The 22,819-nt window shown below is 55.8% G+C and overlaps 1 protein-coding gene across 6 annotated transcripts in view; it reads right to left on the reverse strand.

The window, feature by feature from the left end:
* Positions 1 to 407: 407 nt before the first annotated feature.
* The window catches only part of TFCP2L1 (transcription factor CP2 like 1), a 62,010-nt gene continuing 39,598 nt past the window's right edge, over positions 408 to 22,819 (reverse strand). For 3 of the 6 annotated variants that reach the window (XM_073807801.1, XM_073807797.1, XM_073807796.1), the window contains 9 exons: positions 19,825 to 19,935; positions 17,347 to 17,438; positions 15,329 to 15,552; positions 13,051 to 13,141; positions 12,147 to 12,250; positions 9,553 to 9,695; positions 5,937 to 6,029; positions 5,206 to 5,257; positions 408 to 3,944 (listed from right to left, as the gene is read on the reverse strand). In XM_073807801.1, the coding sequence (XP_073663902.1) occupies positions 3,898 to 3,944; positions 5,206 to 5,257; positions 5,937 to 6,029; positions 9,553 to 9,695; positions 12,147 to 12,250; positions 13,051 to 13,141; positions 15,329 to 15,552; positions 17,347 to 17,438; positions 19,825 to 19,935 (957 nt within the window). In that variant the 3' untranslated portion in view covers positions 408 to 3,897. The remainder of the gene's footprint in view (positions 3,945 to 5,205; positions 5,258 to 5,936; positions 6,030 to 9,552; positions 9,696 to 12,146; positions 12,251 to 13,050; positions 13,142 to 15,328; positions 15,553 to 17,346; positions 17,439 to 19,824; positions 19,936 to 22,819) is intronic. The other 3 variants (XM_073807798.1, XM_073807802.1, XM_073807799.1) reach the window with 3 other exon arrangements.

A 22,819-nucleotide genomic window follows, 5' to 3' on the forward strand; every position in this document is an offset into this window, starting at 1 on the left:
GACCTTCGCTTAGGACCCCAAACCAAGATTTCGACCTCCCTCCCCCATCCTGCTCTTTCCAAAGGCCCATCGGCCCTTCCCCCATTCAAAAGCCCGTGTCTTTATTATAAAGGTGCAAGTTGGTAACCAGGAGAAGGTTCATCACAGCCTTGCAAACAGACACCTGCCCAGCAAAGAAATGTGATGGCCTGAGAATAAAGCACTCAGCTTCAGGTGACCCGAGACAGCGGCCCAAGCGCACGGTTCATCTTTTGTCCCTCTGCGGATCCCTTTTAAAACGTGTTGCTGCCGAGGAGCTACAGCCTAGAATACGTGGGGGCAGAGGGGACAGTTCTGGGAGGGGCCGCCTGTCCAGCAGGCCCAGGCTCTGGACTTGGAGCTCACAAGAAAGACAGTGGACAGGGGTGGGAAGTGCTACAACTTTTCTGTACTTTAATAAAATGTACAAAACAGAAACAAAACCCAAAAACCTACAGCTAGCTCAGCTGACCCGTGTGGAAGGGACGAGCTGCTGATTTGGGCGGTGAAAACATTTTGGTACCAAATGACTACGTGTGTTCTTTTTTTGTATTTATTATTTTCTGCTTCTCTGTAAGTGCATTCCAGAGAACAGAAGACTCTACCTACAGCAAACTTAAGGTACCAGATCTTGATTAGACCCTCATCTGGAATGAAGAAAGAAAAAGAGTAGCCTACCACATTTTTAGAATTAAGATTTCAGCCTGCCATCACTTGGGTCTGGGTAGTGGCATCTCTTGGGTCTAGTGAACGGCAGACACCTTGAAAGGCCGGCAGTCACAAGATCAACAGTCTAGTCCTGGATCTGGGGGACCCTGAGCAAGTTATTCCACTTCTGTGTGACTCTGTCTCCTCAAAAAAGGAAATGACTGGTCTTGATGCCCTAGAACTGACGTGTAGAGCTACACACCCAGAAAGGTTGCAGAACATCAGAGAGTGACGTGACCCAGTACTGTTGAGACAGGGAAAGGGGGGAGACAGCAAGAAGAGAATAGAAAGCCAGGTGTAAAAATGGGGGAGCCAAACGTGGGCTGAGTTTAAAAAAAAAAAAAAGGTGAGCTTCCTAATGACAGCCCCATGTCGCAGAAAAAAAGATCCAGTAAGAATCAGGTGCCGTTAGCAATGGTATGAAGGCAATTCTATGGGGATTCCAATAGTCTTTTGAACAACTGGTGCTGGGACAGCTGGATATCTACGTGCAAAAGAATGAAGTTGGACCCCTGCCTCACACCATATATAAAAATTAACTCAAAATTAATCAAAGACTATTGGAGAGCTAAAACTATCAAAATTCTTAGAAGAAAACATAAGCATAAATCTTCTTGACCCTGGGTTAGGTGATAGTTTCTTATATAGGACACTGAAAGTATAAGCAACAAGAGAAAAAATAGGTGTCTTAGACGTCATCAAAATTAAAAACTTTTGCCCTTAAGAGGTAAAAGTTAAGAAAGTTCACTTTCTTATAATGAAAGTGAAGGCAACCCACAGAAGTGGAGAACATTCTGACACCTCATATATCTGATGAAGGACCTGCATCTAGAATATACAAAGAACTCATACAGCTCAATAATAAAAAGACAAATAAGCCAACTGAAAATAGGCGAAGGAGGTGAATAGACATTTCTCCAAAGAAGACGTATGAATGGCCAGTAAGCACATGATGAAACGCTCAACATCATTAGCCATCAGGGAAATGCAAATCGAAACCACGATGAGACACCACGTCACACCCACTGGGATGCTATAATCAAAATGACAGAGAGTAGCAAGTGTTGATCAGTATGTAGAGAAACTGGAAGCCTCATACACTGCTGATGGGAATGTAAAATGACGCAGCTGCTTTGGAAAACAGTCTGGCAGTTCCTCAAAAAGTTATTCAACACAGACTTACTCTACGACCCAGCAATTCTACTCATGTGTATATTCCTAAAAGAAAACACAGGTGTACGCCAAACCGTGTACAAATATGTTCATAGCAGCATGATTCATAATAGCTCCAAGGTAGAAACAACTCAAATAGCCATCAAATGATGGATGGATAAACAAATGTGGTATAGCCAGAGAATGAAATATTATTAAGCTATATAAAGGACGGCAGTACTGATATATGTTCAATATGGATGACCCTAGAAAACACTATGTTAAATGAAAAAACAGCTAGTCACAAAAGATCACATATTGTATGATTCCACATACGTGAAATGTCCAGAAAGGTCAACTCATATAGAAAGAAGATTTGTGGTTGCCTAGGAGTAGAGGAATTGTAAGGAAACTAGGAGAGGACTTGCCAAGGGTACAGGGTTTCTTTTAGGGATGACGAAAATGTTCTCAAATTGATGTGGTGGTTCTGTGAACTGACTAAAGAATCATAGAACTGTACACTATCAACGGGTAAATTGTACAGTATGTGAATCATCTCAGTAAAGCTGTTATGTGCTCCTCTCCCCCAACCCCCAAAAAGGAGGGGGAACCAGAAGCTTGTCCTTACACCACAGGACACCACACCCGTTGTCCCCACGCAGTTACTGCTAGAGCCCCTTTCCCTCTCAGAAGTGTCCTGGTGTAGATGACAGATTTATGTCATTACCCTATCACTATGTGATATCAGGCAGGTGGCTTCGCCCCTCTGGGCTTTGGTTTCTCCATCTGTAAAGCAAGGTCTACCCGTTCTGGTCATCTCTATATTCACCCAAAGCTCCACTTTAAAAGCTGTCAAGTCCTACTCAGTTGGTCACAGCGCTCCCCGTGCTTTGTAAGTTGAACTTACATGAGCAAAGAGTTGAAGCCTGGGGCCAGTACAGATCAGTGGGTCCCAGGAAACAGATAAAGACTAATTGCTGAGTCTACTGGTTACTGATATTCATATTTCCCCCAAGTTAGGCCACTAAGAAAGGTGATCCAACCATTCCAGTGCAGGCGAAATGCCCCAAACACACCCTCTGCAAATGAAAAAAGAGAAACATTTAAAGGGGAGCCCTCCCAGAGGATGCCATGTCTCTAGGAAGCCTGGCAAGTTTGGAGGTCTTCTCTACATGGCATTTGCTGAGTCCATTCAAGAGGGCCTGGTGTCGGGACAGTCAAGGTCATGTGATCCTACAATGGAATGTTCATTTCCTAGTCCTCCTTTACCCATGGTTGCTTAGGAAATAAAATTATACCGAAGGAGCTCAAGAGGAATCATCTGGTTCTCTTCCCTTTTATATTCATGAGAATGTGCCTAAAATTAGTCTTTCTAGCCTCCCCCTGTCCCTCCCAAGGGCCTTAGAACTAGGTCTGTGTGGCCCCGTGGCGTGTCTAGCCCGGCAGTGAAGAGATGCGAGCCCACCTCTGGGCTCCGAGCAGCAGCAGACCCTTAGAATCAAGGTAAACGTGAAAGAAGCAGGAGGCACAGAACAAACCCAACTCCCATCGATCCACCCAGTAACAGGACAGACGGATGCTCAGCAGGGTCACGGAGACGGGAAACCGACACGAAGACAGGAGAACCGTCGCAAACCCCCATTTCGTCAGCAGCCCCATCACTGAGCCAGTTACCAGAGAAGAGGGTGAAGGCAGGGACCAGTACAGGTGGCACCCAGGTACCCGGTGAGCTAGCCTCCAACTAGGGGAGCATCAGAGGAGATGCCCCACCGTCGGCCTCTTCAGAATGGCAGGGCTGGGAAGAAAAACAAGGAACCGCGCCCAAGCTGGGGCTAGGGGGAGGGGCAGGCTTTCTGCCCGCCAGAGACATGGCCTCCGAGGGTCTCGGCTAGGGGTTGGTCTGTGGCTTTCACAGGCTGGGCCAGGTCCCTCCTTGCCGCAGCTTCCCGGGGTGCGATTTCTACATCCAAGGGGGTCCGTGGGGCTGAGGGTAGGAGGTGGCTGCCTGCTCGTCTCTGTTCAGAGGCCACATTTCAGGATGACGTGGTAGCCGTCATTGCTCTCGGCTGCAAGAGATAAACGTGGCGCTTTACAGGAAGAAAGGCAGGGCGCTGTGGCACCTGGGGGCCATGGGATTAGGGTACCAGCAGACACCCTGCCGTGGACACTGGCAGAGGCCACCCAAATGAGACTGTGCAGAAAAAAGCAAGCTGACGAAAGCAGAAATCTCAACGTACACCTTCACGGCTGCCTGGTTGAGTTTCTTTTTGACAGCGGGCTTTTCCACCACAGCCTGAGGCCCTAGGCCTGAAGGGCCTATGTGCGAGGAGGCTTTGGGCGTGGCGGCCCCCAGGCCTCTGAAGGCAGTCGGCAGCTAGATCCAGAGAACAGGGGGGAGGGTCCAGGGCCACGGTCCAGGGTCTATGGCCCGGTCAGGGGGCTTTCATTCCCACCTAACCCCACACACTCACCTGCCCCAGCCCTACAGGGGGTCACAGCTGGTCTCCCACCTTTCCTGGCATGTGAGTTCCTTCTCAGACCCCTTCCTCAGGTGGGTCTGCCGTGTCCCCCTGGTACCACCCAGCCCCGGGTCCCCGATCCATACGGCCTGCAGACTCAGCTGCTGTATTCCATGCCCACTCCTCCCAGAGACCCACACTTTAGAAACATTCAAACGGGTCTTACTGTAAGTCCCCTACACTCGAACGAGTTCCATTCCGAGAGCACGTTCGTAAGTCCAATTTGTTCGTACGTCCAAGAAAGTTAGCCTAGGTGCCCAACTAACACAATCAGCTATATAGTACTGTTTCTACACTTGCTTCCGGACATCCTGGGCTCAAAATAAAGATACTGTACTACTGTGTTCTATACGACACTGTACAGTAAAGTACACAAAAGCACAACCACTTGTAGAGGATGCGTGCACGTGACAATGTACGCCAGACACGTGAACTAACTTACGTGACTGGACACGTGAACACACGTTCGCATCTTTGGAAGTTTGCAACTTGAAGGTTCGTATGTAGAGGACTTACGGTACTTCTCGTTGGCACCGGGTTCGTGAAGCACATACTGCCTGGCCAGGATTTCCCTTTCAAAGTGACCTTGGCGCCAGCCGCACCACTTCTCACGTTTCCGAGGCTAGGCTTCCCGGGAAGTGTGTGTTTCTTTTTCCCAGAGGATGTTCCCAGGTAACACTCTCTCGAGGGCCCACCCCATGCAGGCCCCACTCACCAGCCTGCCCTCCCCGATACTCCGTTAACCCGGGGGGAGTGCAGCCAACATCCTTTAATTAAACAAGAAAAGGCGGGGAGGCGGGGGCTTTACCTTTTAAGGTACTGAGGATGAAACAGGATTCATCTTGGAAATTCTGCACCATCTGAAAGGCAAAAGAGAGACCATGTCCCTTCAACAACGAGTTCAGAGACTGAAAAGCCTCAGTGACACGGAGCCCAGCTGCTCGCAGCATCAGAAATGACAGGCGCCGCGTTTACGCAAGTGCAGGAACACGCTTACGCTTAGCCCTCATGGAGAGAACGTGACACAGAGTAGATGGACAAAGCAATTACAGTTTCGAGTAACAAAAACTGAATGTAAAGGACGGAAAGAAGCCTGGAAGGGAATGAAGATGTAAACGTTTAATACAAGACTAAACTGTTCCTGATTTGCTTTCGTTTTGCTTTTTTCCTAGTGACTGGGTTTTCCAATCCCTATAAGGACACGTTACGGGAGCGGGTGTGTGTAAAACAGCACCAGATAAAAAAACTAAAGTGCTCTACACGGGGAACTATATTCAGTATCTTGTAACAACCTATGAGGGAAACGAATCTAAAAAAAGAATACATATATGTATATACACATATACTGAATCACTTTGCTGTACACCTGAAACTAACACGACATTGTAACTAAACCATCTTTCAGTTAAGAAAACAATGCTTTAACGAAACCTTGTGATTAGTAGGCTCTGCATATCAGAGTCCTTTGAGGACCAACTATAAACAGAAGTCCACTCCCTGCGTCTACAAATGCGGGGCAGGAAGCTTATGATTACTCACCAGCCCCCTCTCTGGAGCTCTCGTTTTGATTAACAGCCCGGTGACCTTAGATAAGGCAACTTCCTGTCTCCAGGCGCTGTCTGTAAAATGAGGCTGTTTCGATGATAAAAATATATATATAACCAGGATGCAGAGCAATGGGAATGGGCATCCTCTTCTGGGGCGGGGGGGTCATTCATCCAAATGACTGCTTTCTACAACTGTTCACAGGACGCAGCACAGACGACCTCACACATCTCTCCTGCAGGCAGGTGCCCTAGGTAAGCTCCTGCATGTACACACACAAAACACACCTAAGGATGCTGAGAGCAGCGCTGTCTCTACGAGTGAAAACTAGAAACAGCCCTCACGTCACCCAGCAGTAGAAGCAGCGGGAACAAACTAGGACCTGATCACACCCGGCTGCTCGACAGGGCCGGTGACCTCCAGTGCCCCTCAACATGCATGAATCACAAACCGTAAGTCCCTGAGGAAGGCACTCCTATCCCCCTTCTATAAAGTTTAAAAATAGGTGAAATTAAAGAATGCATTGAAGAAGAACCAGGGAATGATCACTATAAAATTCAAACCAGCACTGGAGGGGAACGTGAAATTAGCCCACAAAGGGGGTTCTAACAAACACCGCACTAACCTGAGTGCAGGCATGGAGGACTTTAGTTATTCTTTAAACTCTACAAATGAGCTTCCTCTATTCTAAATATGTACGCTGCATTTCACAGGACACCTTTAAACAATATGAAAAATGTACACATCTACCTAAACATACCCACAACACACATACTGGCCAATGGGACAGCAAAACCCCTTTCCAGATGAAAAGCACAACCCACATTTTACTGCCCCCTCCCCCCCCACGACTGCCCCAGATCCTGCAAATCCGCCCACCTGTCGACCCCTGCCCCTCCCCCAGGCCCTAATGATGCATGAAGTACATTGACGCTATGCTGCCGGCCTGCTCCCTCGGGGACTCTTGGCAACCCCACTGCTGGGGCATGCCAAACCTGAAGCAGGGCCCACACGGGCTTAATCAGTAACCGCCTTGTTTAATGAAGTGCCCTTGCACCCCAGGGGCCGGCTGCACGGCTGGCCAGGCCACCTCCAGTGCTCCGGGCAGTTAAGAACCAAAGGTTTCCAACTGATTCGGGGTTAAGAGGCAAGGAGACTTCAGGGGAATAAGAATCACCTACTTAGCGGAGGTGGCGTTTGAGTTCTGTTCTCTGCTTCACTGGCTTAACTGCCTGCTCTGGGGGGGGGCACAGGGCAAGCTGGGGGAAGGAACCCCTTCAGGGACCTGTGAAATTGCAAGGGTTCTGAGCATTCTTGGCTTTTGTCTTCACGGCGCAGAAATGCATTTGTGAGATGCAAACTGACGAGTTTTCCATGTCGTCACTACTGCCTGATGCTCAGGGCGTTTCACGCGTCCCGGCTATTCTACAGGACCTGCTCAGGCCAGCAACTCTGGGCTACATGTGCTTTATCTGTGAAACGGGGGCCAAAAAGCAGCCACCGTACACTCGATTGTAACGATGTGGAAGGAATTCTGAACTGGTGACAACAATAGCAAGTTGCAGATCAATGGCCCTTTGTTCAAATGGATCCTGGCTGTGTGTTTTTAAAAACCCACACCTACGCACACTCAGGCATGCAATGGGCACACGCACAAAAAGTTAGCTGGCAGAATTACATCCAACCTAAGGTAACTCCGCTAGGAAAAGAGAGTGGGGAAGATAAGGGCCTTTCACACTTGCCTTCTGCTTATATTGCCTGACTTCTACGAATTGTGAATTACTTTTTAATTAAAAAGGACAGAAGGGACTTCCCTGGTGGTCCAGTGGTAAGGAATCCACCTTCCAGTGCAGGGGACGCAGGTTCGATCCCTGGTCAGGGAACTCAGATCCCACACGCCTCAGGGCAACTCACCCCGCACGCCACAGCTGGAGAGAGCAAACCCGCATGCCACAACTAGAGAAGCCCACGCGCCGCAAGGAAAGATCCCGCACGCGTCAGCGATCCCGAGTGCCACAACTAACACACGGCGCGGCCAAAAAATAAAATAAATAAATAAATATTTTTTTAAAAAGGAAGGAAAACACCACCTTGCCCACCCCCAGGATGAAACTCCTATGAAACGGAGGACTCCCACGTAGGGGGGGCTTGGGCAATTATGATGACAAGTGACAACAGGATTGCTCCTGATGATGATGATTTATGAAATATACAGACCATTCAAAGCCTTACATGTTATACGCTGTCAAATTTAAGGATCTCTCCATCACTTGTTTCCCAAAACAAGTGCCTGGCTAATTTAGCATCTGCCGGTACCTGACACTGTTTTCTATTTTATCCTTACTACAGCCTGCTTGATGGATAGAATTATCCCCATTCTGCAGACATGGAAACTGAGGCTCAAAGTCATTAAGTAGATTTGCCCAAGGTCACCCGGCTACGAGGAGCCAGTCCAGGTGGGGACATGGGTCCAATTCCGAAGCCCACAACTTCCCTGCTTTCCCAGCCCCCCTTCCTGTACCGTCCCCTCCATCATCTTTCTGCTGAGGCTTGCAGAGTTCCCAGGGTGGGTGGAGGGTCTGCTGGGGGCTGGGCTGGGGGCTCAGGGTTCCACCTCTGCTCCTATCAGGACAGTTCTGTGTAAACGCCTCATTTCAGGGGTGGTTGGAGAGTCTGTGGGCTCGACGCTCAGGCTCTGCTGCCGGGCCACCAGCCTTCCCACCACAGCCCAACCTCTTAGGAGCTATGCACCCTGGGGCCATTACGTAGCCTCTCTGTGCCTGTTTCCTATCTGTGAAATGGGCTCATGACAGCACCTGCCTCACAGGGAGGCTGCCAGGATTAAATGAGTCACTTAGAACAGTCGCCGGGACACAGTAAGCGCTGATGGAACGCTAGCGCTCATTACTATTATTATTACTGTTATTAAGAGAAGGGGTCCAGGATAAGACAAGCTTAAAAGCTTCTGTTCTACAACAGGCAGGAACGCCTGAAACATGTCATCAAGCCCGTTTAATAACTCCCTCAGGAGCCAGCAGTGGGATCTGATCACTCGAGCGCACGGTCGCCTGGGGGCCGTGTTCTGTATCTGTGTCCTCTGTCAGGGGCCGCTTATGCCCTGCAGAGGCCTGTGTGGCCAGAGACAGACCCTGGAAGGCTGTGGCACCTTCACCATTCAGCAGAGGACGCCTCTGTTCCCCGAGAGCCCAGGCCTCTCCATCATCAACCCAGCCCATGTCACCTCTCCTGGGCCTGCCCCCTCCCAGCCCCCGCCCCTGCCCTGGGTGAGCACCTGCGTCTGAGTCCTCACAGCCCTGACTGTAAGCGCCCCAAGGCAGGGATGCGAGCAGGGCACCTGGCCGAGGGCGGGGTTCCAGATAGAGAGGCGACAGCTATTCAGAGCCCGTGGTCGTGGCCTCAGACCCCTCTCTCCCAGCTCCCCGGGCAGCCCCTGCAGCTGAGAGCAGGCCATAGGCAGATGAACCCGGTTTGCCATCTTCAGCCTAAAGTCACCCCCAAGCCCCGCAGGGCGCATTTCGGATGTGGGTCCATGGCTCCCGCCCGTAGCCCTGGGCCCAGCGCCTCGGGCCGGCGGGGCTGCAGTGCTCACCTCGTTGCTGACCACCACGTGGATGCCGGTGGGGCCCTGCCGGTACACCCGATGGATGTGCTGCGGGGAGATGCTGTACAGGTTGGCGATCTTCTCGATCAGCTCCAAGGTGGTCAGCTCCTCCAGGAAGATGGCGTGGTACACTGCAGGGCGGTGGACAGGGCCTTCTATAGGACAAGTGGCTGCCTTCAAAGGAGCCCGCCTACCCTCCCCGACCCCCCAAACCAGTAACGTGCTTGTAAGAATGTCCACCCCCAGACGGACTCGCGGTTTCTGGCTGTACTGGGGACGCATCTGGAAGCCGCAAGGCTCCCTCTCGGCCCAGCGCCAGCTGACAAGATTCCAGGCTCCGTTCTGTATTCCAGTTTCATTCTCTCTTGGGGGACTTGTGTAAAATGGAGAATCCCTGCATCCACCCTGGACCAAGGACGCCCATCTAGGGGTGGAGGCTGGAGGGGGAACAGCTGGCTGAAGTCTGCATTTAAAAAAATTTTGGGGGGGCCCGCGCCCCACAGCTTACGGGATCTTAGTTCCCTGACCGGGGATTGAACCCGGGGCCATGGCAGTGAAAGCCCCCGAGTGTCCTAACCCCTGGACTGCCGGGGAATTGCCGAAATCTGCATTTCTTAGAAGCTTCTGGTGATTCTGAGGTGTGGCCTGCTACGGAGGAGAAAATCCTGTGTCTGCATTCCTTCCCTTCCACTGGTTAAAGGGGTTACTGGACGGCTCCCTGTGGCCAAGAGTGAGACGTAAGATAATTGCTACCTGACGGCAGAAGAGAAAGGGTCTGTCCTTACCCTTCTCCACGGCACAAACAATAGTCAGCTGGAGCGCTGTGACCCCAAAGGGCGGGGTGGGGGGGGCACCAGGAATATCACCAGACAGTTGAGACAACAGGGACCCTGAGGCTGGAAGCAAAAACCCAAAGCAGTCGGGGAGGAGCAAACCCCGTGGGTGAACTGCGGGGGATGAAGCAATGCCCAGGAACTTCAAGTCCCTTAAAAAGTAAAACACAGCTGGATGAAACAAGAGGTGCTGAAACTCCTTGCTCAACTAAGGAAGGAACCCTTGGTTCAACAAATCCGATCGGCGGCCTGATATGCTAAAAGCACGTGCGCGCGCACACACACACACACACACACACACACACACACACACACACGCACGCACACGCACGCGCACACGGCGGCTCCCTTTGAAGGGGTGGCAGAGGCCATGGGGTTCCAGCCACACAAGAGACTCGCCTTCCCCAGATTTCAAATAGGAGGACCCGCACCCAGACCCTGTTCAGAGAACGCGGTCGCTGTGTAACCTTCCTTCCCAAACTAACGCCGGGAAAGAATCCCAGGCCTCTGTCGTAAGATTCCTTTTTATAACAGAATTCTCATTGAACTTTTCCCCCCAACTTTTCAGAGCCAGTTCCACTTTTTCTTATTTTACTCTTGGACTGCTGGCAGAAAAGAGCCAGAAGGATTGCAGTGCGGCTCTCTGGCTGTAACCTTCTGTCTCTGGCCTTTCCTGTCCCTGGAGGAATGTGGGGGGGACCAGTACTGCTCAGAGCCAGCGGACGGTCAGTCACCCACTGCTCAGAACTCCTCTCATCGGGGGCCGCGTGGGGAAACGAGAGGCCCTCGAGCGGGCCAGCCTAGGTTCAAATCCCAACGCTGCCACTGCTAGAAGCCAGACCTCAGCGCTCTCCACACCTCTGAGGCTGGGGGTGTGGGCTGGGCGCCTGCCCTCGCCACATGTGCAGGAAACCACGAGACTCGAGCTCTGTCCTTCACAGACTGACCGCGGCGGAAGGACCCGGACATTCGCAGAAATGTCCTGAGGCCCGGACGCCAACGGCCAGTGCCCGGAGATTTGGATCCTGGCTCTGCCACTCACAGCACTGGCATCTCGGGGCAGCCGCTGTGCCTCAGTTTCCCCCACAGCAAACCATGAGCAGTTCCTGCTAGGGGAAGAAAATGGAACGCCCTTAGCCCAGGGTCTCGGGCATCCTTGCTGATCTGGAGGGGCCTGCAGAGAGGTACAGGGGGCTCTCTCTGCAGACGACGCAGAGTCCAGACCCCGCAGGTGGGGCCGGGCAGCTCATCAGACTCGGCACTCACAACGCTCAGAAGCAAGACGCTGAAAACTGCCAACCCCAAAGAGCCATGTACCCCAGAGGCGCTCCGAGAACCCCCTGTGCAGCGACCGAACCAAATGGGAAAGTCTCATCCAGCTGGGGGAACACACAGGAGGACACGCTCCTGGGAATACAGCTGTCACTCATCACCAGCCGAGGAGCCAGAAAGCCCAACTTCCAGTTCTACCACGAGTAGCTGAGTGGCATTAAGGGGACGCAGCTCCTCGCCAGCCCTGTTTCCCCAGGTGGAACATCGGTCACCTGGACCAGCCATGCTGGGAGATGATGCCCGCCCTAAACATTTCACCCCCAGGATGAAGTACAACAAGAACTCCTCCTGCATGAAAGGTGGATCAGAGAGGCGTCCTCAGCCATGGACTCGTGTTGCCTCTCCTTCTTGTGTCTCTTCCCGTTACTCTGCCGCCCTCTATCCGGCCAGGGGTGTGGGGCGCACCCCACAACCCACCACACAGATTGGGGTCCCCGCCGCCGTCCCGCTTCTGCTGCAGGGGCACGCGGCTCTGCTCCAGCTCCTGGCAGACGTAAATGGTCATCTTTGGCCTCACGTTCCTGGCAGGAGGAAAGGAAATAAACAGCAGGTATGAGGGACCAAGCTCTGTTGTTCCAGAACCCAGGGTGGAAAGAGCAGTAGGAGGGACTTAGGGGGAAAGAAAGAAGGCTACGGGGGTACAGAGTGCCTTTCATCGAGGAGCTGTTGGGGACAGAACCCCATCTGGAAGGACCTTAACAGCTTCGCACAGGCTTGCTGGGGACAGGGGGTGGACGATCCCCCCACCCCCGACCCCGGTCCTGCAACCTGCCCAGAGCGGGGCTCCGCCCGGGGCACCAGTCTCAACATAGGAGGTTTTCCGGGGTGACAGTCAGAGCAAGCGCTCTCTCTGGCTCATTCTGAGCTCATTTCATCCTCACACACCTATGAGGAAGCCAGGACCACCCTCCCCTTCTACAGATGAGGAAACTGAGGCTCACGGGGGTTAAGGGTTCGGGCCAGTTGCCAAGTTCCTAAGAGGCAGATGTGGGATTCAAACCCGGAGGGAAAACTGCGCTGTCCACATTGTGCCCATTTAGACCTCACCATCCACGCCTGCCCCGCCCCCAGCAGAAGCAACAGGAAGCAGCTCGAAGCCCAGGACCATGCGAGCATCTAAGAACCAGAGGAAGCGGCCAAGGGGCTGAGACTCAGAGGCCAAGGCCCCCGTCAAACAGAGAAGAGGGAGGGAGGGGAGGAGGGGGCTTTCCGGGCAGGGTGGGCTGCCAGCCACGGCATCTCACTTGCCCGCGGGGGCCGCCACCCCACTCCTGGCGCCTCCCAGCCACACCCTGTGCCCCCAGCGGGCACCAACACCCACCTGCCTTTGATGGCGTTAAAAAGCCGGATCCCATCTGCAGGGCCGCAGATCTGGACCAGGTCATCGCGGGACATCTTCAGCAGGTCAGCACCTGGGCGGGTACATGGAGCCGCCTGTGACCCGGGATGCGGGGGAAGGGCTGCACCTGCAGACCCCGGGGGAGGGTCGAGCCAGCCTCACCCTCAGGGGGTACAGGCATCCCACAGGGAGAAACAGCAAGAGGAGATCACAGCCCCAGAGATGTCAGAAGCTCAACCACTGGCTTCACAAAGGCAGAGGAACCGCCGGGCATTTTCAGAAGTTCAGAAGCCCTCACTGCCTGTGGCTGCCTGGCCCTCCCTCTGGACCTTTTATTGGCATCACTGTCAGTGACGTATCTTATCAGTGTGATCCCGTGTGCACTTGTCCGGAGACGAAAGCTCACGGCTCCCCGACGCTGCCGTTCTGAACGCGCCCGGGCACCCGTGCACCCAGCACCCGGGTCAAGAGGCAGGACATTCCCACCATCCCACAGGCCACCACCTCCCCCACCCTCACCCCTGGGGAGCTGCTCTCCCCACTTGTCACATGCAGAGGAGTTTCGCTTGGCTTTTAGCAAGCGAAAAGCTCTGTGTGAATGGAACTGAACATGCTCTGTGTGAATGGAACTGAACACTAAGCACTTTTCTAGGCCTGGCTCTCCCTCCAAGCTCCGTCTAAGGGCTCATTCGTGCTGCATGTAGTTGTGGACCATTCGTGCCCACTCTTAGGTAGGATTCACTGCACGAATAAAGCACAGTTCCTGTATGCCCTCTCTGCCGCTGGGCTTTGGGGGTGCTCCCAGTTTGAGGCGATCATGAGTAACTGTCTATGAGCATCCTGGTACGTGGATGAAGGCGAGTCCCTTCCTCGAGGCCCGAGGAGTCCCCTAGAGCCCTGTGCCCAGGTGGACTCTGCAAGGCACGAGGATGCCTTCAGCCTTCTGCGGAAAACTTCCCAACAGCCACGTGGTCTACAGCCACAGCATTCGCCCCCGTTCCCTGCCACAGTTAAGATACAGTTTTAGGTACAATACTGCAGGTACGCTGGCTCCCCTTCCATGGGGAATAAAGCCAAACTCCTTGCACTCTCCAAGAGGGCCCCTGGGCGCCTCTCTGACTTCACCTGCCGCCCGGCCCGCTCGGCCCCATCACCGGGGCCCTCCGCTCCGTAGTCACACCTGGCAGGCCCCACCTTGCGCCTGCCCTCCTCTTGGAAAGCTCACCCTCCCACACCCACCTGGCTCGTGCCCTTGCCTTTCCAGGTTTTGCTCAAGGCCACCTCCTCGGCACGGCCCACACCACCCCCTGCTTAAGGGGGGGCTCCCCTCCACCCTCCTCCCGCCCAGGCTGGCCCAGGTCCCTCCACCAAGCCTGCCCATCCCAGAAGGGACACGGAGTGTTGAGATGGGCGGTTTACACCTCCGCGCTGACTCAGAGCTGCCCGAGGACAGGGTCCCTGCCTGACTGCCCTGGTACTGTCTACCCGCAGCACAAAGAACATGCTCAGAAAAGCTGAGCTCAGGGACTTCCCTGGCGGTCCAGGGTTAGGGGGCCCCGGGTTCAATCCCTGGTTGGGGAACTAAGATTCCGCAAGGCGTGCGGCACAGCCAGAAAAAAAAAGAAAAAAGAAAAGCTGAGCTCAAAGACCACGGATGGGGTGCTGGTTCCCTTCCACTGCCACAGATGTCCTTGAGGGCCAGTCTTCTGGTTTCGGCCAACACTTGACTCTCTGTCACTCTGGGCCGACTGCCGGGGAGCAAGGTTCATGGCTGTTACCCTGTCCCCCAATGCCCCCGGCTCAGGGCTGCTGTCTGATGGGACCACCAGCAAGGGCTTGAAAAACCTTTAGAGAAGGAAGAGCTGCTTTCCCTTCTCGCCCGTGGCTGTACCACCATCTCCCGGGTCACGGCGCTGGAGACAGCACGACGAGCAGCGTTTGCAAAGAAAAGGCTGGGAGGCTTGCCGAGTGTGCACTGGCCTGTCGGCTAAGGGCCTCTTCTGGGCGAAGCAGAGCCCACACTGCGGGGGAGGGGCACCTTGAAAAGGCTCCCAGACGGTCCTCCCGCAAAGCCACGCTCGGCTGGACACCTCAGGGGCAGGACCGCCCACGAGCCCACGGCCCAGGGCCAATACACACAAGTGACCACAAGTGACCGCGCTGGGTCACCAGGACAGACCGCGGCCCCTGGGGAGCCAAACGCACATGCTGAGCGTTCCGAGATGCTCGCGGGGTCTGAGCACCATTCAGAGACGCTCACCTGAGAAGCTGGCGAACAGCCGGCAAAACTGGGAGAATCTGTTGCGGTGGAGCCACTGCTGGGCGTCCTGCGTGGAGGCCGAGGGAAGCAGGTGCTGCGGGCAGAGAGGACGGGCCTTGACGGGGTGCCCGGTGCGCACGGGACAGGCAGCCGGCGCCCAGCCGCGGACACTTACGTCACTGCCCACGGGCAGGGCCTCCACCGGGTGGGTTGGGGAGCTGTTGCTGAAAGGAAGAAGAGAGGTGGTGAGCGGCGAGGATGCTCCTTCCTGGCTGAGAGGCTCCTCGCCGGCCTGCCCTTCACTTCCCTCTGCTCTGGGGCTCATGAAATGAAATGGGCCCTCGAGAAAAATACAGACCTGCTCCATCCCTGGAAAGCCCTAACAAAGCCCCTGGTGTGGATGGGGGCTCTGATTAACTACACACCCTCATCCCTCAGCTACGGCTCCAGGGCTTGTTTTGGCCAGATGCTGTGGTCCCCACCCCGAACCCCAGCACGAGGGAAGGGCAGGTTGACCAAGCAGACCGGGACACACGCCTCACGGGGACTCAGTGCTGGGACAGCGAAGGGCCAGCCACACCCAGGGGAGGGCAGAGGAGTCCCTCGGGGAATTATTCTGCAGCGAACAGGCACCCACAGTTTGGCATCCGCCACGAGAAAACCATTCTCACGTTTTTCCCCAAAGGGAGGCAGAGACCTGAACACCTGGGTTTTTATGTCAAGAGAAAGACACATGGAGAGACGACCCTTCCAGATGGACAGTGGTGATGGTACCACTTGAACGGACTTAATATTACTGACCTAGCCACTTAAAAACGGTAAAATGGTAAATTTCACGTTTTGTGTATTTTATCACAATGAGGAAAAAACAGACCCCTGAGGGGAGTCATCGGTGACTACATATGCACGTCATCAGGGTCTAGGGGGTGCCAGGGACTTTATACATGTTCCCCTGAGCCTGCGTGGAATTCATGCTCCCCCGGTCGTGAGGAAACCGGAGCTGCAGGAGGTTAAGGAACTTGCCCCCAGAAAGGTGCCGATTTAAGACTAGGTCTGCTGAATCTAAACGTGACAGCCCTTCCTCGTGCCCCCTCTCAAGGAGGACTGTCCTCGCCTTGTAAACCAAGTTCATGTCTCGCTTACCCATCAGTAGTTACCTCTCTAGCACGCGTGGGCTCCATTCTGCATGTTCTACCCTCACCTGTTAAACCCGCCTGGCACCCTCCCTGCCTCACCCCGGCCCCACGAACAGGATGGGCAGAGCCATCACAGGGATGCCATGGCCCTGGGACAGGTGCCACAGCTGCCCGCTGGTCCCTGCAGCCCCGTCACCTCGGAGTCAGCACCGCCTGTGCCTCGGCAGGGCTGGGCCACCAGCAGTGAGGCCGCTTCTGTGCTGCAGGCCTGTGACCCCAGGGGCAGGGCGGGTCCTGAGCTGAGTCCCCCTGCCTAGTGACCATGCACGCGGGGGCAGAAAGATCTAAGAAGCCCCCCCAGGGACCTCCCTGGTGCTCCAGGGCTCAGGACTCGGCGCTTCCACTGGGGGGTGGGGGGGGGGGGGCGGCGCGGGTTTGATCCCTGGTCGGGAACTAAAATCCTGCAGGCCGCTTGGCGCGGCCAAAAAAATGAAGCCCCTCCGGCCGCTGCAGGGTCCAGAGGTCTGCCTCCTGAGGCCCCCGACGTCCAGGAGGCGGGCTTTCCCCTGGGAGGCACCAGGCAGGCTACCTCAGGGGGCCGGCCCAGGACCCCCGCAGCCCAGCCCACTTTAACCGGGGGAGGGAGTGGATGCCTGGTGCTCGGCTGCCCTAGCAGACAGCCTTCCTAGAGGTGTGTTCAAGCACAAGAACCTGGACGCGTGATGCTAAGAATGGTTGTGAATGTTAACACCAGTCAGCCGCCCTGAAACCCAGATCGATGCCAGGCTACAAAAGGAGCAGAGACCCAGGGAGGAAAGTGAGGAAAGGAGCCCACACCCGTGGTCACTCCAGGGACCGCAAAGGGAGAGAGGGTGCACGTACCCTTCGCCAAGGCCGAAGCTGTTCGGAGAGCCGTTGTAGCTTGGGGACGAGGCACTGTTCACCTGGTAAACCACGTCGGGCCACGGGGAGCACTGCAGGGAGAGAGCGCAGGGCAGCGGTGGTGCCGGCCGGGCCACTCGGCTCGGAACCACGATCCTTCCACACCCAGCCCACGCTGACCCGGCGCTCGGGGACGGGCACGCTGCTCGGGCCACACTGAAGAAACCAGCTAGGGCAGAGAAGAGGCAGTCCCCAGAGCAAGCAAAGCATGACACGTGTCTGTCTGAGCTTCCGAGGAGTCAAAGCAAAGAGGGAAACCTCATCGGTCCCTTGATTCCTGGGTCCACAAGAAAAGAGACTAAAACGCAAGACAGGCCAGTGGCCCACAGGCGGGTCTTGGGAGCAAATGCACGAAACAGGGAGCACGGGGCCACAGACCACTGCCAACGGGAAAGCACCAGAGAAGCTCTGAATCTCCCGACGGGCCTCTGCTGAGGGGACAGACGAGGCGTCTCCACGCTGACTGGGAGCAGCCCCCTTCCAACCCAAGTCTTCGCACATTTACTGCATTTCAGGAGCTCCCCCGCTTGCAGACCAGGGAGACGCAGCAACGCGAAAGCTGTGACCCCTGAACTCCAGGAACTTCTCGTGCGGAAGCTCAAACGGACACGCGAGAATCCCCCAAGGAAAGCAGAGACGTCGGGTGCTGCCCGGTTGGGGGCGGCAAGGGGTAGCCCGCGCACCAAGCATTCCCTGCTTCCCTTCCCTGTGACGACTGACACCGCTTTGGACACGGCCAGTTGCTTTGGACACGGCCAGTCGGAAGCATTCCTGAGATTTACTATCACCCACCCGACCACAGGGTGGGTCAATATTTAACTCTGTTACGAGTGAGGCCTGGAATGTGTTGGTGCCGAATCCTGCAGCCCCGGGGGGAGGAGGGAGGGGGGAGGGGAACAGGAAGGTTGATGAGCAGACAAGAGGGGATCCGGCAGCTCCCAAGGTCACAGGCCAGGTGCGGATTTCAACACCTGGCCTGGGACAGGGGCTGGGACGTTGCCTGGAGCACGCCAGGGGACCTGTCCTCCAGCAGGGAAGTCGGGGGAGAGGCAGAGGCCGGGAGGAGAAGGGTCACCGGGGTGCATCACGAGCACACACCAGGCCTGGGAAGGGCTAAGGGTCCAGGCACGGCCCCACACACTGCAGAGCTGGCTCTGCCCTGCTGCAAGGGGGCAGGACTCCCTGGGCCAGGGCTCTCCGGCCACCGTCAGCCTCGACCCTAGGAAAAGCCAGCATGCGTCTGTCCACGCCACAGAATTAGCATCCCTGCTGCCCTGCTGCACATACTCTTCTGTGTATGGCTTTTCACACACACACACACGCAAACACACCCTCACACACCCACAGGCCTCTTAGCCCCCTGTCCCTGGGCCTCACCCTTAACCCAGACTTAACCCCACCATGGTCAGCACTGGACCTGAGGCATCCACAGAGGGCCTCCTCAGTAAGTCAGATTACTCAGTGGACGAGCCCAACACCTATTAACTGGCCCGATGGCAGGACACAGCGGCGAAGAGTTGTTCAAATCAAAAACAGAGCCCAGTAAAAGAGGCAGCAGCAGCAGTGACCCGTGACGGGAGGAAAAGGGACCTGTGGTACGAAGCATCTCAGAGGTAGCCTGGACGGAAGAACGGCTGGAGCAGGCTGGCGTCGGCGGCAGGGCTGAGAGGAAACGCACCCCAGTATCCACCCAAACAGCAAAGAACGAGAGCTATTTACAGTCTCTGACCCAGCAATCCCCCTCCGAGAACAGATGCTGCAGACATTCTTTCCACGTGCAGAACTACACTCGCACAAGGTGTTCACGGTACCCTGTGTGAAATGGCAAGAGCCTGGAAATAACCCAGCGTCCAGCAAAGGGCCATCCAGACAACGAAAGCTACACAGCTGGATAAAGAACTAGAAAGCTCTTTATGAACAGACAGGAAACAGACTCCAAGAGAGGCCATGAATTAAAGACAGTCAACCACAGAACAGTGTGTGTGCGTACTGTCGGGGGAAAAAAGAGCGCATGGGGCAAACGTGTATGAACTGGCTTCATCTGCAGAGAACGTTGGGCCAGATACACAAGGAGCCGGGGGTCGCCTGCTGCCCCGGGGAGAGAAACCGAGGCCAGACAGTGCTGGGAAGGATATTTTCCGATGGAGATGCTCTTATACCTTTTGAATTTGGACCACATGAATATATGATCTATTCCAAAAATCTGAAATAAAAATAACCTAATCTTGAAATGCGCAAAGGGCAGCAGAGAGCTAGAAGGTACTTGTGAAACACCTCTTAACTGAAAGCGCTCCAGACAAAGGAACACACCACGATTTAAGGGGCGCTCTCGGTAGAAGCGTTCACCCCAAATGCGCACTTTTCCAAGGATCTAAACCCACCCTCGCCGCCCCTGGCAGAAGGCTCCGGCCGGCTCACCTCTGAGAGGATGGTGGTTTCATAGGATGGCTGGTACTTCTCCTTCTCTTGGGCCGTTCTTTTTTCCATCTTCTCTCGGTCAGTCTTCTGCTTCCGGTCAGCTCCCTTTGGCTGTAAGTGCAGAGCACAGGGGTCCAATGAGTTCAAAGCAGGCAGAGGCAGCTGTCGGGGGGAGATCCAGGGCTGAGCAGTGGGCCCCCCCACCCAAGGCCAGGACACTCCCCACCTCACCCAGAAGCCCAAGCAGGATCTCACGGACAAGAAAGCATCTCTCTCACCTCCCAGGCATCCGACACACAGGTCCACCCGCCCGGAGCCCCTTCCCACCCCGAGGGACTCAGAGCCTGCTACAGGGTCCTACGGGGACGCTCCAGGGTCCACTCAGCGGACCATGCAGAAATGCTTGGAGCAGAGCTTTACCAGTGGCCACTTGCTAATGGAGAGGACCCCTCGAGGGCCTTCCGTGGGTTCCCCGTGGACCGTGACAGGAAGTGGATGAGCTGGGAGCTGCTGGCCGGGGCTCGGTCTACAATCGCACGCCATCTTGGCCATCTTGGGGGCCTCCTTGCCCCCAAGTCCTAGGGCTACGACCACGCTCCCGGCTTCCACCCCAGCAGGCCCAGCTGATGGGGACCATCCTGACCACTGGGACTATCCCCTCCTGAGTTCAGGGCCTGGTGGTCGGGGCCAGATATCAAGAGTTCGCAGGACCCAGAACTGAGCGCGTTACTCTGTTGGCAGTGGGCCACACGCAGTGGGCAGTCGGGGGGAAAGTTCATCCTCAAGCTCGATGGCGCCTTTGGGATCATCCTGGCTGCAGTTTTTGACTCCCAGCTCAGGAGATTTGAGGAAATAGTCCTCAGGGGGATGCCCAGGCTGGAGGGAGGGAGGTTTGCTGGGGGTCCTATGGGGACGTGAGTGACAGACCCGGTGTCCAGTGGGAGAGCCAGGCATGCGGCAGCCGGGCTCCCATCATCGGGTTTCCCTGCTCCACCTCCGTCCTCCCGTCCTCCTGTCCCAGAAAGGAGGCCCTTCTTCCCGGCCCAGAAGCATTACTGGTAAAGCGTGGCTGAGCCTGCCTGTAGGGGGCAGCCTGTGGGGAGCCGGTGGGGCAGGGAGCGGCCCAGACACCCCCATGGAGCCCCAGGGCCGGGCTCCGAGAAGCCAGGGCTTCCTAGTAACCAGGGTGATCTGAGACGGGAGAGTGATGGGCTGGGCTGTGCCTGGCGCCAGTGCACACCCATCTGAGCTGCTGCTGGTGCGGGTTGGGGGGCTGGCCAGGTCACCTCAGGCATTCTGGGGAGCCCGTTTCGGGTATCAGAGGCTCCTACCCCCTGCAGCAGATGGTAAGGCAGCTTCCGGCCCCAGTCCCCCAATAACGCCTGGTGTGCGGCTGAGAAGTTGAGCAGAGCCCTCACTCCTGAGCTTCCCCCTCGAGCTGTAGGAGGGGAAGCTCACGGGAGCCATGGGGAGGGCTAGGCATCCCTGGCGCAGACTGCCCCTCCCTCCTACCGTCTGGCCGGCGCCCATTCCCAGGGCACACGCTCGGAAAGCGTGGAATCACACTGGACGCACCCACCACCTGAGGGCAGAAGACAGCTGGTGGAACCCTGGACCTGGTCTGTGCGTGACAGGGAGGGGGTGGGACTGCAGGACAGGCAGAGACCACCCGCTGCACAGCCTCGGAGCTGTCCAGGGGGAGCCAGAATCACCCTGGACCCCGGAGCACACACAAGACCAGAGGCACCGGTGGACAGGGTCGGCAGGCTAATGCTCCCCAAAGATGGCCACGTCCTAATACCCAGAGCCTGGGAGGACGTTACCTTCCAGGGCAGAAGGGGGCCAGGTTGCAGATGGAATTAAGATGGGCAACAATGTGAGATTAAAATAGGAAGATGAGCCTGGATCATCCCGTGGGCCCAGTGTAATCACAGGGGCTTAGAAGTGGAGCGGGGGCGAGCAGGGGAGTCAGGGTGATGCGTGTGAGAGGGGCTCTACCTGCTCCAGCTTTGAGGATGGAGGAGGGGCCACAGGCCAAGGAATGCGGAGGCCTCCAGAAGCCGGAAAGGGCAAGGGAAGAGAGATTCTCCCCTGGGGCCTCCAGAAAGGAATTCAGCCCTCCTGACGCCCGACTCTAGCCCAGTGAGACCCGGTTCAGACTTCTGACCTCCAGCATTAAAAGACAGTATGCAGTACTGAGCCACTCAACTTTGGGTCATTCTTTTACAGCAGGAAGAGGAAACAAATATGGGGCAGAAATGTAACTTCCTTCGGAGGCCGGTTTCAAGGCTTCATAATGATGCAGCAGGTTTCTGGAGGGTGCTACCGCCCTGGCAGAGAAGACAAACTCACGCTCCCCCCACCATCCCTTCCTCCCCACCCAGGGTGGCAGCGCTAACTGACCAAGGTGTCCCAGTGCACAGAGCCCGGCCAGGGCCTCAGGACCCTTTCCCACAGCCCTCGGGCGGCCAGACGCTATCAGTGGGGATGAAGCCAGCCGCCCGGCTGTGTGGTCTGAGTGCAGACACGGGCAGCTTCAGGGCCTTCCAGTCCAGTTGGGAAACAGGGCAGATCACCACTCCACCGCCAAGTTGATGGTTCTACCTGTGGGCACTTATTTCCACATCCATCCCAAGCTCAGGAAGATCAACACTGACCCAGCTTCCTCTGGGACGAGGCCCTATTTCTACGGCCGATCACTCTGGCATCTCCAGCCCCAGCAGACGGAACTTTCTCGGCAAGTCCCCAGGTCCCCTGATTGTGAAAGACGGGAAGGACGGGGAAGGCACTGGGGCCGGTCCGCGCCCCGTCCTGGGGCACCTGCTGGGATCTCCTGGCTGGCGGGCAGGTCCAGCCTGCTGGCGACGGGGCCTGTGGTCCGGCTCGGCACCGGTCCGCCCACCCTGAGGATGATGCGGGGTCCGCGGCCACCCTCCCTCCCCGCGGGGCCACCCTGAGCTACACCACTGTGGACCGTCTTTAGGAAATACTCTGT

Source organism: Tursiops truncatus, chromosome 7 (assembly GCF_011762595.2).
Source record: "Tursiops truncatus isolate mTurTru1 chromosome 7, mTurTru1.mat.Y, whole genome shotgun sequence".
Classification (NCBI taxonomy): Eukaryota; Metazoa; Chordata; class Mammalia; order Artiodactyla; family Delphinidae; genus Tursiops; species Tursiops truncatus.